The 14,694-nt window shown below is 46.4% G+C and overlaps 1 protein-coding gene across 4 annotated transcripts in view; it reads left to right on the top strand.

The window, feature by feature from the left end:
• Nucleotides 1–10,663, top strand: part of GPAM (glycerol-3-phosphate acyltransferase, mitochondrial) — a 34,129-nt gene extending 23,466 nt beyond the window's left edge. For all 4 annotated transcript variants that reach the window (XM_045878819.3, XM_064595273.1, XM_045878820.3 and 1 more), the window contains 7 exons: nt 388–652; nt 1,222–1,364; nt 2,672–2,749; nt 3,385–3,525; nt 4,703–4,892; nt 6,102–6,160; nt 6,829–10,663. In XM_045878819.3, the coding sequence (XP_045734775.1) occupies nt 388–652; nt 1,222–1,364; nt 2,672–2,749; nt 3,385–3,525; nt 4,703–4,892; nt 6,102–6,160; nt 6,829–6,945 (993 nt within the window). In that variant the 3' untranslated portion in view covers nt 6,946–10,663. The remainder of the gene's footprint in view (nt 1–387; nt 653–1,221; nt 1,365–2,671; nt 2,750–3,384; nt 3,526–4,702; nt 4,893–6,101; nt 6,161–6,828) is intronic.
• The last annotated feature ends 4,031 nt before the right edge of the window (nt 10,664–14,694 follow it).

Below are 14,694 nucleotides of genomic sequence, written 5' to 3'. Positions count from 1 at the left end.
CTCTCCCTGCTTGTGCTCTCTAGCTCTCTCTCTGGAATAAATAAATAAAATTGTTAAAAAAAATAAATAAAACGAGGGGAATTACTGCTTAAAACTTAAGCACTTCTTTTAGATGGCTTCTTCTGCCCTTTGTGATCTTACATGCTCCTGTCATGTGTTGTGACCAGAGCATTCTCTCTGGGTGTGAATATCTTGACCTTCTGGAGGACCAGCTTTTTCACCAGTTTTCTGACATCCTGTGTCCTAATATTCTGGCCCTTTTTCTCTCTGTGCCAACAGCAGGCTGCAGGAAAGCCAAGGCAAGACATAAAATCCTCAGAATGCCTCTTGGCCTTTTGGGAGGTAGGTTTTCCACTGTTGCGAGACCATTTCTGTCTGTTTCTCCAGGGCATTGATCTCTCCACATTGGTGGAGGACTTCTTTGTGATGAAGGAGGAAGTCCTGGCTCGTGATTTTGACCTGGGCTTCTCAGGAAACTCTGAAGATGTAGTCATGCATGCCATACAGCTGCTGGGAAATTGTGTCACGATCACCCACACCAGCAGGAACGATGAGTTTTTTATTACCCCCAGCACAACTGTCCCATCAGTCTTTGAACTCAACTTCTACAGCAATGGCGTGCTCCATGTCTTCATCATGGAGGCCATCATAGGTACGGCCTGCCCTGAAGTAGCTTCGTGGGAGGGAAGAGAGCCTAAAGCACATGGTGGTGTCTGTTGATTTAGATCGTAGCCCATTGTTGGAGGGGATGTGTTGCTATATTTTTAGTTTTCAAATAAAAATGTAATCCGCTATATCACTGTAGCTTATTTTTTACATTTAGTAATCAATTAGTAGTTACTGAATTACCGTTTGCATAGTATTACACTTATTACTGAGGAGGAGAGGGAAGGTGTTCGGCTATCAGGAGCTGGAAATCTGAGTGAGACGAGAAAGTGCACATGGCAGTAAAGTGAGTGTAGGGTATGAAGAGGGAACAGAGGAGAAGGAGAGCAGGAGGGACCGAAGCCCCTGAGGGGAGGGCTTAGATGGAGTTAGGATCACATGGAATCATGAGGAGTGAATCCTGAAGAGATTTAGTTACATTTTTCTCCAGTGAATGCAGGTAATTCTTTTTGATGTGTTCACAATCTGTTAAGGTAATCCAAGTTTTCTGAGCCAGTTGAAGTTTTTCTTGGAGCTGTAAGGCGGCCGGCCTCAGTGATGCTTTTCTCTCCTTAGCCTGCAGCCTTTATGCAGTTCTGAACAAGAGGGGCTCGGGAGGGCCTGCAGGGCCGTCCCCCAGCTTGATCAGCCAGGAGCAGCTGGTGCGGAAGGCCTCCAGCCTGTGCTACCTGCTCTCAAACGAAGGCACCGTATCGCTCGTAAGTGGGCTCTTTAGTGCCGCCTGTTGTCTTTCTCTAGAGAATTTTTATGAAAACATAAGCCACCTTTGTTTTTCTCTCAGGGAATGTTTGGTCTGTTACTGAAGCTTTACATTCTACTCCTGAGTCTCAGTGACTCTCAGGCCAATATGTTGTTTGCTAACTTTGTTTGCTATTGGGGTCACTGCTCCAGTGAACCCTTGATGTAGTTATGAGGCGTGATAGGACAGATTGCTCAACATTCTCCACGAGTCAGAGCCAAAGTTACTGAGCTCTTATTGTACATAAGGCACTGGGTCAGAGGCTTGTAAATAATTAATATGCCCAGAACGTAAGAGCCAAAAACAATCTTAAAAATCATCTCTTCAACCCCTGGCATTTTACAAATGGGAAAACTAAGACCCAGCAGGACTGATGGGCATTTATGTTATATTCAAGCACTTTTACATTCATAATGAGGCATAGGTATTCAGCAATAGATTCTTTTTCCTCAAAATCATCAACAAATAGTATCCCTATTCTATTTAAAGTCTAATACTCGCACTCATCTGAATGTGTCCTGGGACATTTGTGTGTACTTGTATTCTGAGTATGGCCCTCCACAGTGTTCTTTGCATATGGTATATTGTCGCCCTGTTGGGGAATCTGTTTTGCATGAACCTTGGGGGGCAGGGCGGGATGGGATGGGGTGGATAGAACTCCCAAGATTGACTGTGTCCTTTTCCTGGGGCATTTTTGAGTTATTTGAATATTTGTCTCCTCCTCCACCACCTCTCTGTACAGCGTTTACCGTAAGGTGCATTTGCAGGGAAATTGTCTTATGATGGATAAGAAATTGGTGGTAGGGGCCTGACGAGCAGCCCTTCTGAGGACTGGCTCCACCCACTCACTGGGTGCTCTGCCAGACACAGAATGAGGGCTTTTCTTGGGCATTGCCCTTGACCATGCGTTTATCAAGAGGGTGGGCATTGGGAATCTTAGGACTTGCCCAGTAGGACGAGGTAGTTGATATTGGAAGCATTTGGCAGTTACTTTGTACAGTGTTTTCTGTCTATAAAAAGGTCAGTGACGGGGCATCTGGGTGGCTCAGTCAGTTAAGAGTCTGCCTTCGACTCAGGTCATGATCCCAGGGTCCTGGGATTGAGCCCCATGTTGGGCTCCCTGCTCAGCAGGGAGCCTGCTTCTCCCCCTCTCTCTCTGCCCCTCCCTGCCCCCACTTGTGCTTTTTTCCCTCTCTTAAATAAATAAAATCTTTAAAAAAAAAAAAAGGTCGGTGACTTTCATATTTAAATGCCTTTTCTTTTCAGCCCTGCCAGACGTTTTACCAGATTTGCCATGAAACAGTAGGAAGGTTTATCCAGTATGGCATTCTCGTAGTGGCAGAGGTAAGAGGAATGGCTTTCCTTCGTTTGCCTTTATTTAGTTTGCTCTTCCTTATCTTTTCTACCAATTATTTTAACCAGTGTTACAACCGATTATTCTAGACAATAATTACATTTGATATGTAGTCAAGTCCACATGAAGAGAAAAGTAAGAATAGGGAGAGTAAAACATCTTTTGGGATTGTTTTTAATATTTTGGTTTCTTTTGTGTAACTGGTGTTGTCTAGAACGTATCTTGACTCTGTGATACCTGAAAGTTTTCATTCCAAGAGGAGATGCTTCACATATGCGCCTGCTTGTAGCTTGCACACACACATTTTTCTCTTTTGAGGTTTTAATTTTTGTCGATTTAGTGTAGCGGGTATGGCCTGGGAAAGTAGGTATTAGTTTAGAGGAGGTGAGGATATCTTTATTTGCTCTGTCTGGTAGCTTCCCCCTGCTGCCTCTTCCTTTGCTTCTTTCCTTCCCCACTGTCTCCCGAGTGACTCCGAGTTTGGAGCCGGAGGTGGGTTGACACTCAGTGGCTAACGGAGAGGAGTAGGGAGGCAGGGAGAGGGGCTGCTGGCCTGCCATCCAGGCACGCAGATGTCCGTGTGCCCATGCATGTTTATTTCCTGTTCGCCATCTCTTTGACATAGCAAGATGACCAGGAAGATATTAGTCCTGGTCTTGCTGAGCAGCAGTGGGACAAGAAACTTCCTGAGCCTTTGTCTTGGAGAAGTGATGAAGAAGACGAAGACAGTGATTTTGGTGAGGAGCAGCGAGATTGCTACCTGAAGGTACTTCGGTGAAGAATTCTGGTGGACGTTACAGGGAGGAGTTGAGGTTTTTGTTGCCCCTAGTTAATGAGGTTCTTAGAAACTGAGCCTCCGCTGACTTATTCCCATTTCTGGCATCCATAAGCCAGCTGTGGCCCTTTCTGCCTAATAAAGACACTCAAATGTTAGAGGTGAGCGAATACCCTCAATTGCTCAGTTTGGGTGCAGGTAACGGAAAAGGAAGCAAAAGTGCAAATTCGGGAAGATGAACATCGTGAGTGAGGCCCTTCCTGACCCTCTCCTCACAATGCTCAGGGTGCAAACCTATTTGCCCACACCTGCGTTCCCTCCTGAAGAGGCAGGACTGTGTTCAGTCACCAGCAAGACCAGGCAGCGCGGGCCCAGGATGGTGGAGGGATCACTCCTCAGCTGCCACGCCCAGTGGCTCTTTCGGAGTGCTGCTCAGTCTTGCCAGTCCTCCCCAAATTTCCTACCTTGAGCCCTTTGCCTTCAATTAAAACAAATCTCATCATAGGAGAAACTTTAGATGTTTAAAAGATAGATTGTCCCTGATTTGTAATTTTATAAGTTAATAATGACCCATTTTTCCTAATACCTTAAATGGATTACTCTAGAACACCCCTGATTTACACACACACAGTCAGGACGTGTGACTTCTGGAGAGTCCGCCTGGCCTTTTTGGGTGCGATCAGCTGTGAGATGGGGCAGTGAGAGCCCCCTCTGCCACCCGGCACCCCATCACCACGACTGCCACTCCCCACTGTGCCAGAATGTGGGCCAGAGGCCACGTGGGGTGGCAGGAAGTAAGGGCCGGGGAGGACTGAGGTGACCTTGGCGTCTTGCCATGTGCCCTCTTTCACACTTGAGCAAAACCTGGGGCGGGGGGGGGTCCAGCCTGGGGACCAGCTATGCTCAGTGGTGACAATACGTCAGTCAAGTATGCCAGTTTCTTCCAGGCAGCTGTCCAGTAAATGCAAACCTCAGATACTGTACAAAACAATGACCCCCGTACAGGGCCCATTTCAAAGCCAGAGTCCTTTTCAGCAGAGGGCCTGTGCCCATGGAGCGGCGGGCTGCTTCCGTCTGCCCCAGGTCCGGCCTCTGCGGGAGTTGCTGTGTCAGCGTGCTTGTTCTCCCCCCTTCTCCGTGGTCTCATCCCTCGCTCTTGCACTCCCAGGTGAGCCAGTCCAAGGAGCACCAGCAGTTCGTCACCTTCTTGCAGAGGCTCCTCGGGCCTTCGCTGGAGGCCTACAGCTCCGCCGCCATCTTCATCCACAACTTCAGTGGCCCGGTTCCCGAGCCTGAGTACCTGCAAAAGTTGCACAAATACCTGATCACCAGAACGGAAAGAAGTGTTGCCGTATATGGTAGGCCTGTCGCTGCTTCAGCTTCTTTTAAAAACTCTGCCTTTTTGATGACAGGAATCTGCTGCTTGTAGACCGTAGGGAAGAAATGCAAAATTTTCCTGACCTCTGACTTCATAGATTCCTGTTGTCTGTTTCGGGATGTTCTGTAAATGGGACGATATGGTTCTATACTCTTGTGTGTGGCTTTTTTCACTTAATATAAGTGAGAGTCCTACGTGTTCGTGCATGTGGTTGTTTGTTTATTCTTGTTGCTTTATAGTGTTCCCGCATATAAATATCCACTGCATTTTATTCATGCCCGTCACTGAGGGAGAGTTGGGTGTCTGCGCTTGAGAGCTGCCGTGACTGGGGCTGCCATGAGTGTGTTGGAAGGCGTCGGCGCGACCCTATCTGTGTGTAGGCGTAGTGTTGCCTGTCAGAGCCTCCGTGGGCCCCGCCGGTGGTTCCTGGGGGCGGGGGGTGCCCGTCTGCACTCCAGCTGCGGCGTGTTTCTGGGGCTCCACCTCCAGCCCTTGCTTGGTCGTGGTAAGAGGTGCGACTGGGGTGGGAGCAGTGTTTTATCCAGTGATGGCTTAGGACCAAAACCGCTTGGAATCCAGACTTTTTAGAGCCAGACGGGCTCTAGAGATAATTTCCCTCTAGACATCTCTCCATATCCATGTAGACCTATATGGTTCTATATTTGTCTCCAGATAGGTAGATATCTGGAGATAGTCACCCACTTTATAGATGAGGAAACTATCGTAGATCACATAGCCAGTTAATGGGCACACGTGGGTTCAGCACTCTTTTTCCGACCTCCAGATTCGTGCTCTTTCTGGTTCCACTGATACAGGACTCGTCTGTGCATCACTTTGCAGTTGAACAGAATTTCTACCCACTGTCTTGTTCGCTTCTCTCAAAAACCCGCCGAGATGGATGTTGTAGGTGTTTCCCCTTCTCTTCCTTTCTCCCGTTCCCTCCCTTCCTCTTTCTGTCTCTCTCTTCTTCTTGCTCTTTTTTGCCTTAAAAGATGACAGAATAGGTTTAAAGAAACAGCAAGTCCTGTGAGACCTCCCAGGTTGCTGGTGGCAGGAGTGAAGCTGGACCCGAGTCTGCCAACTTGCTCAAACCCTATCCAGGGCCTCCCACACTTTGTTACTGTAGATGTTGGGGTTTCCGTGTTTGCCGGGCATCAGCTTTTGACAAGGTCTTATGCTTTCCCTGCAGCTGAGAGCGCCACTTACTGCCTCGTGAAGAATGCTGTGAAAATGTTTAAGGATATTGGGGTGAGTCCCCACCGCTTATGGTAGGAAGGCGTGTGTTACCTTCTCGCTCTGCTCAGATCTCGTCTGTTTGAGCCATCTGCATTTGGGGCGGGCCCCGAGACAAGCAGTTTCTGCTGGACTGATCATGCGCACATTTCTGGGGATTGGAAAGGGGACGGGCATGTTGAAGGTGAGGCCCATCAGTACAGATGTATCTGAATGTTCCAGAATTTTCCTGGTTTTCACCTTCATCCCCAAACCGTTTACATACAACAGGTCGCAGTGTGTTTCGACATGCTACTGCAGTTTTCGGCAGGGATGTTAGTTATGTCATACGATTTTCACTTACTGTATTTCTACCAGTATTGCTGGAAGTTTCCTGCAGTGTATTGTACTCCATGTGTCCTATGGGACAGGAGTTCCGTGGAGGTACTAATGGCCTTTGTAAGGGACTCTTTGTGACTTTGTTCTAACACAGATTTTAAAGTACAGTACGCTGATTGGACTCATAAAAACACCACACCTGCATCCGTAGCCCTACTCATGAACACCCACATGTCTGTTTACTTAAAGCCAGGATACGGTTTTATGTGCCTTGACTGCCTTTTGGGGTCTGGGACACAGGTCAGGGTTGGTGGCAGAAATATCTTCTTGTTTCGGTTTGTCTTTAATTTCAACTTTCTCTCTAGGTTTTCAAAGAGACCAAGCAAAAGAGAGTGTCTGTTTTAGAACTCAGCAGCACGTTTCTACCTCAGTGCAACCGGCAGAAACTCCTCGAGTACATTCTGAGTTTTGTGGTGCTGTAGGTTACTCCTGGCACCTCTGGCAAGTGGAGGGCATTGGACGAGTCCCTCGTAGGCTCCAGCCTCTGGCTCGAGAGCTGAAGGTGCCGGCGTGTGGGCAGGCTTGGCCTGTCCTGCTGTGACGTGCTGGAAGACAAGTGCCTTCCCCTCCACGGGGCTGTGCTAACCCCTACTCCGAGATGACACGGCAGCCTCCGCGTGACGCCTGGGGGCCCCCCGGCTTCTGCTTGCAATTCATCGTCAGTAGATGACACAGTGAGATCTCAGAAAGTTATTCTGGAGTTTATTAAAGATTTCCCTTTTAAGTATAACCGTTAAGGACTAAATTACTGTGATGGGCACAAAAATGTAGATTCATTCTAGAACCGAATCTTATAAAGTATTCTTAATACGGTCGGATAATTTGTCGGTATATTTTCTGATTAATGGTTAATGCTTCCTTTAAACATAATTGAGTCATCCGTTCACTGTTTTGTTTTTGTTTTTGTTTTTTCAGTTTTATCTTTGCCAATAGTAGCTAAATTTTAAAGGGGACACCTTTCATCCCAAAGTGCTTTACAAATGAATGGGCTGATCTGTATCACACCCAGGTATCACTGTGCTGTCCTTTGCGGTCAGATTTAGAAAGTGTTTGAAGAGCTACATGAAAACACAATATTAGTTTAGGTCAGAAATAGAGCTAATGTGATCAAAAAGTCGACATCAGGAGGTAAATTTGGCCGGCAAAATTCAAGGTAAACTTGGCCAGAACACTGACTTTGAACTTTTGCTCATATAAAAAAGTGCCATTGAGTTTTAAATGACCAGCAAGTATTTAGGAACGACTCCTGTTTTATGTCTGTACCCCTTCCCACCCCTCAGGCGGCACCCGCCTCTCCCAGGTACAGCTGTTTCTTGGAGATTCTCCAGCCAAACAGCGACTGTCCTAACGATGAGCTTGGCCTGATAGGCTGTGTGAGCGGAGAGTGCTGCGGCTAGAGGCTGCTGACCCAGGGCTCTCATGCACCGTGTCCAGCTTGTGCACTGCACCCAGTCCATGGGATGGTGCCCGCTCAAGTTGTGTGGTGTCCAACCCGTGCGCCATGTATGTGGGAGCCCTGGGGACTGCTCAGTGGTTGGAGGCAGTTACGGATCTTTAGCTGTGAGGAAAAACCATGGTTTTTAACAAATATGTATGGGTTATATGCCTAAACCCTGATGTCACGTAGCGGTTATTATGAAAAATTGTCTGTTCATAATGGTTAGGTGCCTTCTTAGGAGGAGGGAGCATAACTGTTCATTGTGAAAATTACGGTGATTTCATAAAGATCATGTGATATTAAAGCATTTTCTAACAGCTTCTTGTTCCTTCTCTCCATGGTATTATGGAATTAGGAATTTTTCCTGATGAATATTGCACATAGACTTTGAATTTGAAAGTACTGAGAATTAAGTTTGTACTTTCATAAGCTTGGACTTGGAACACGAATGGTAGCCCATGAATGTCCTGTGTGTGTCGGGAGAAGGAGGGGGACTGATCGGTACTTCACGTCGTATGAAAGATCTCGTTTGAAACTCATAGCAATAATGCTGTGCTGTTGTGAGCTTTTCCTCGTCTTCTCAAATTCCATGTTTAAGATCTCTCTCTTCTCTATAGGAACTCATGTACCCTTAAGCCATTGTCAGTGTTATCGCGGCTCCGGCGCAGACAGGGTCTCCGCGTGGTGGCGCTCCTTGCACTCACGGGGACAGAGGAGCAGTTCTGTTGGCCGGAGCCCTGCACATGGGGGACGTCCAGGGAGACTTCGTTATCCCCGTGGGTGTTCCTTTTCCAGGCGGGCAGTCACTGCACGAGTCTTGCTCATTCTCTCTCTCAGTGATAGATCAAGGATTGCCCGAGCACTCTCTCAGTTACCTGGAAAGTCAAGGTTGGGACTGCCCCGCCCGTGGCTTCCGCTAAGCGCTGCTGCCGAGTCAGCCTGAGCAGGGCACGGTGGCTGCCCTGGCTTCATCTTCCTTTCCAGTTGTTTTCTAGAAATATCATCAGATGCTTTGGGGAATGCAATGTATGATTTGCTAGCTCTCTCGCAACTTAACTCACTGTGGGAATAAATATGCATGCTTTTTGTAATTAACTGGTGCTCTGAAAACCTTTTTTAAGGAAGAAAAATCTCAACCAAAGTGATGCTCATCCAGACAAGCTGACCCGGGGTTAATTTTAGCACAACTCATTCTTCAGTGCCTCATTACTGAAAAACAAATATATGTCATCACAGTCAGGCTTCCAGATAGCACTGTTTTTGCTTAAAGATTTATTCTCACTGTTTTCCAAAAGCGAATGGCTTCCGTGTAAGATGATACAAACTAGGTGCTTGTAAATAATTTACTACAGTTTACTCTCCTGCATTTCTCTAAAACTGAAATGCATGCCCTCCAGGGGAAGACTGTGAGTCAAATTAAAAAACAAAATCCAATAATAAGCAATATGAATCTGCACGCTTTCCAACCGAGAATGTCCTAAGTGATTTCAGAAAAGAGGAAGGATTTTTTGCTCCCTTAATTTCAAGAAAAGCAAAGGGAAGGAACTTGTGTGAGACGCATAGAACTAGTAGTAACAGGGAAAGTACTCCCAGGTCTTCCTTCTCAGATCTGTTCGGTCTCTCGAAGTCACGAGGATGAGTGGAAAAAATACATCAGGGATTGCCATGAATGTAAACTCAGATTGTGGAACTTTTAGGCACCTGAAGGGGAAAAGCATTTCCCATGGTTCTCCATGCAATCTCTGTGCTCTGTGAGATGTTCATAGGTGTTTTGTAGAAGACGTGTCCCTGGTACGATAAATGTGTACGTGGATCCTCTTTTTCAGAAACTCAACAGTGCACTCTGGCATGGCGTGGGCTCAGGGCGTGCCAGTCCCAAGCCTGTTTAACCCAGCATTTCCAAACTGTTGTCACTCCAGGACCTCTGTCCCCCTTGGTATCCCTATGAGCCTCTCACTAGTATGCCATGGAAAACATTCTGGGAAACACTACATTAGGTAGTTTTTTAAGGGGACAAAACAATACGAGATGACATGGAGGCAGAACTTGCATGCATTTTGTACAATCACCTGTTACAGTTAGTGGATGTATGCCCACCCCCCCCGCCCCCCCGAGACGATAAGCACAGAAAACTAATATAGGCGGTCAGGTCTCTTTGATGGAGAGATCAGCCGTCCGTGATCCTGGGGTTTTTCCCTGAAAGTAATAAAATTAACACAAGGATTAACTGGGGTAAATAATTAAGGTTTTAATTCAGATCTAGAAGAAAATACTGCACAACCGACTGCAGATTTTTATCCACAGATAGTTCTAGTGTTTAGAAATGGTAAGACCGATCATTGAAGTTTATAAGACTTAATTTGGATGTAAATCTGTTTTTTAAAACACTCTTTTTAGGAACTTGAGACTTGGCATCTGGCGTTCTAGTTTAATACAAACTAATGATTGCATTTGAAAGAATTTTGACTTTATTTCTAAACATCTAAAGCTCTGAAATGCCTTGATGGAAGGTGTTATTTTCCTGTTGTACAAAGAAATGTTAAATTGTTGTAAAAAGAATTACTATAAAGTACTGTGAAATAATACTGTGTGATTTTGTGAGCGAAACTTATTTGGAAATGTTGATTGATTTTTATGCCTGTTAATGTATTGTAAGAAGCACAGAAGTGTAGTTTTGTTTTAATAAATCAAAAATGAATATATTCTTGATGTCTTGCATTTGTAGTTAAAAGTTCCTGACACAATTCATTAGACAAACAATTGTTCTTGTTTGACTTTACATAGAACTTTATTAAAATGCTTATAGGAAATAATCTTACATAAATGTAAGTGCATGGTTTTATTACTGATCCATAGCTCTCCAAATTTGATCAAGCATTTGCTCTCCTTAGTAAATATTCACATTACAGAGATTACTTTGAGTTTTTGTCAAGATTCCTTTAAACTTGGTGCTTCTCTCCTATTTTTATGTACTGAAGTGTTAGCTTTTTTCCCACCAGTTCATAATAGTCGCCCAAAAAGTATTAGTTGACTTTTTTGACAAGTAAGGCAAGTATTTTCTTACAGCACTATTTTCTGTGGCTCCTTTGAAATCACACAAATGCAGCCTTCTCAAGAAGAGTGTGCCCTCTGGAAAGGGAGCGAACAGGTGCCTGGCCATGCTGTCCATGTCGTTTGGGTACGTAACATGGCTGTGAACCTGACATTCAAGACCATCCCATCTGTTCTCCACCAGACCCTCTATCTGAACTTTGTACTTTCCCCCCTCTGGTTTGCTCTGGAAGATCGTTGCCAGGACTATGTCCTTGCCCTCTGGTGCATTCATTTCTTTCTTTGCATTAGCAACTCTCTTGCTGCGGGCCAAATGTGACCTTCCCTTTATCATACAAAATTCCGTTTTTTACAACCACTCACTCTAAGTGGATGTTCACTTCAGTTCTGCCCACTCATTTTAGTCCTGTTTATTCCGTTTTTTAACAACTGGCAGTCTGTCTTCTCTACACACACATCTAGTGAAATTCTTATGTCCCTCAGCAAATACGAAGGCTTTTCCTGGTTGTCCACAGCCCCTGCAATGTCCATACCGCAGTCTGGCCTCTCAGTGAGATGCTGCTTCTGCCCTTCTAGCTTCCTTGGCCCTCTGGTCTTCTGTCTCCATCAGAACTCCACCTTCTCCAGCTCTTCCTTGCCTCCCACCCCTTATCAGATGGTCCTGGTATTGTTGCTGGAGCCTCTGAGTTAAAAAAATCAATTTTGTCTGAAATCTGTTTTTATAAGAAGGAACCCAATTTTCATGTGTCCGTGCAACAAACGATGTGATCACGTACACTGGCTTGCTGGGCCCTTTCTGTCTCGTCAGCAGCCAGTTCGTGCCTTCTGGCCTGGGAGACAGCGGCTATGAAAGCACAGTTCTAGATGCCCCTTCCAGGAGCCAGAGGGCAATCCGTTGTTGGGAGAAGGTTGACCTTGCTCATCTGAGTTAAGCAGGGATGAGGTCTCAAAGCAAAGCTTTGATGAGGACCACTGGGTAATGTTTAACCACGCAGGCGGTGGGCATCTGAGTCAGCCTTTGATGTCGGGCTCATTGCTATGCCCACATCAAGGAAAGGGTATGTCAAAACAAGCCAGGGTTGCACCTGTCAGTGGCCTTGGTACTAGGGCCAAAGCTTCTGGCAGGGAGTGATGAGAACAAGTGCACAAGCTCAATTTCTAGCTTTCTGGGAAAACGTCTTGCCACCTTCCCATTGCAGGACAGTTGAAGATTAGAAAGAAAATCCATACAGAGACCCCCTCAAACACCTTTTAAAGTCCTTAACTAAATAGCCAAGATAGAGAACTTCGTAGAAGTGACATGCCTACATAAGGCAAGAGCAGATGTAGATAACCTTTCCCCTTGCTTCCTTTTGGGTTCTTTATTGGTGGGCTGATCCTATACCTAGACCCCCATTTGCCTGCCATGGTCCCTTTGCTTGCACAGAGTTGAGCAGGAGGAGAGCCTCCGAGGTTGAAGATGGCTAAAACTGGCTGCCATTTATCGTGTATCCGTCATGGTGCAGAGCCAGAACTCAGCAGTGATTGCCATAGGTGTGGGAGGAGGTTATCCAGAGAACGTGACCTCCCGCAGGCTGGACCAGGGCGATCATTTCGGCCCTAGCAGCCATTTCAAGGAGGTAGTGCTGAGAGAGGAAGGAGTTGTTCAGATCATCTGGAGGGCTTCTGTGATGGAACCCGGTGAAGGTCTCTCAGTGAACTTTTAAGGTTCCGGGGTGGAGATCTACTTGTCTTGCCACCGCCCAGGACAAGCCTCATAAGTAGCTTCCCTTGCTTGTTTACGGCTGCCGCCTACCCATCTGGAGTGGTCTGCCTCTTTCTTTGGTGTCTCTTTGCCCTTAGTGTACAAGGGCCAGTTTGTGAAGGATCATATGATAGTATTTTTAGTATCCTGTGTGTCAAGCACCATGCCGGTCACTTGGTGGTGGTCCTTAAGACCACCTCAGAGGAAACTGAGGCAAGGTCATGTTGCCAGCGGGCTGTGATCCTCAGCATTGTGTTTTGAAGCGCTCAGTGAAGGCACTCAGCCTCCCTGGTGGGTTCACGTCTGGAAGAGAGAACGGATAACATTGACCCGGAATCTGCAGGTGGCATTTATTTGGGAGGTGTTTTGAGTGGCAGGCAGGCTTTGGTTGAGCTCACGCCGAAGTCTTCCACTGTGTTCACTGGGTTGGACAAGTCACTGTCTCTTGTGGAGGGAAGAGGTGAGGTTCCACTCTGTCGTCCCCCAGGGCAGCCTGCGGTCCTGACCCCTCCATCTGGGGTCAGGAGAGCTCCCCTCCCCTACCAAGCACTGAATAAATCACTTCCAAATCTGCACTCCTGGCACAGTAATGGTATCCACAGGGTCAGAGTTATGCAATGCTCTAAGGCTCAAAACAGCAAGTCATTTTTTTAATGGAAAGTTAGCTTCTATCTCTAGATTCTGAAGTTTTACAGAATCTGCTTTGTAGGAGCCTTCCAGCCTCATTAACTTTTCCCCACTGAAGTTCCCGCTCACTGGAGGCACAAAGCAGGCAAATTAATTTGGAAAGAATGTCTCAGATGGGCAGTGGAACACAGCCATTGTTTTTGATCAGGACGAAACTTAATTTTTACTGGCAACAACCTTCCATTGAGATCATTCCCAATGAAAACTCATTGTGCTCTCTAATCCATTGTACCAGGGGCATCAGCGTAAATGGTGTGTCCATGGTTGCTGTTTTAATTCAATTTTATTAACAATAAAATCTTGCCAGTGCCCAGGAGACAGTTTTACATAAATTAAGGTGAAATGTACAAGTTGAAAGAGTACTTGTCAGAAAGGGCATTCAGATCTCACGACACTGGAAGGGGCCAGAATGGGACAGACATCGAATTTCTGCAGACATAGGTTTCTATAGCAGAGATGACCCTCAAGCGCAAAAAGACGCACCAGGAACCAGACAAATTCCCCGAAAAGATGTGAGGAAATCAGCTTTAAAAATTACAGAATAGGGGCACCTGGATGGCTCAGTCGTTGGGTGTCTGCCTTCGGCTCAGGTCATGATCCCAGGGTCCTGGGATCGAGCCCCGCGTCGGGCTCCCTGCTCCGCGGGAGGCCTGCTTCTCCCTCTCCCACTCCGCCTGCTTGTGTTCCCTCTCTCAGTGTGGTTCTCTGTCAAATAAATAAATAAAATATTAAAAAAAAATAAAAATAAATAAGAATTACAGAATAATTTGAAGGGATGAGATGCTTGGCTACGCGTAAAGTAACCCCCTGGCAAGGTCTTTAGTGATACAAAGTTCAGCAAGTCTGCAAACTAGAGTCAGTAACCGTTTCTATCCAACTGGGCAAACACTTGATTTCTCCCATTTGTAAATTACAGCAGCGAGTCAGAGCCCCATGCCTATCATGGGGAACTGAGATGGGCCAGTGGGCTATGCTTTGCAAGTATGATTCATTCTCCCAGTGCCATGGAACTGGGTCTTCTGGAAGCAGAGTTCTTGCAGGAGATTCTGTAGGACTCTGTCTATACCCTCTTGGCCACCTGGGGGTCACTCAAGAATGTTCCGGCACCCCTTGTCTGCCTGGATCTCCCTGCTGAGGGCAGTTTCTGGCTGGGAAGCATGAGGGGCCCACAGAGCAAGCCAGAAGTGCTGGAGTGTTAACATCCCAAGAGTGACCCTCCAAGGAGGGGTGGGAACCAGAAGATAAATAGAT

Source organism: Mirounga angustirostris, unplaced genomic scaffold, assembly GCF_029215605.1.
Source record: "Mirounga angustirostris isolate CCGP_5_RB_7025 unplaced genomic scaffold, mMirAng1.0.hap1 SCAF_6, whole genome shotgun sequence".
Lineage (NCBI taxonomy): Eukaryota > Metazoa > Chordata > Mammalia > Carnivora > Phocidae > Mirounga > Mirounga angustirostris.
Note: the sequence above shows the minus strand (reverse complement) of the source record. Positions and strands in the feature narration are given on the sequence as shown.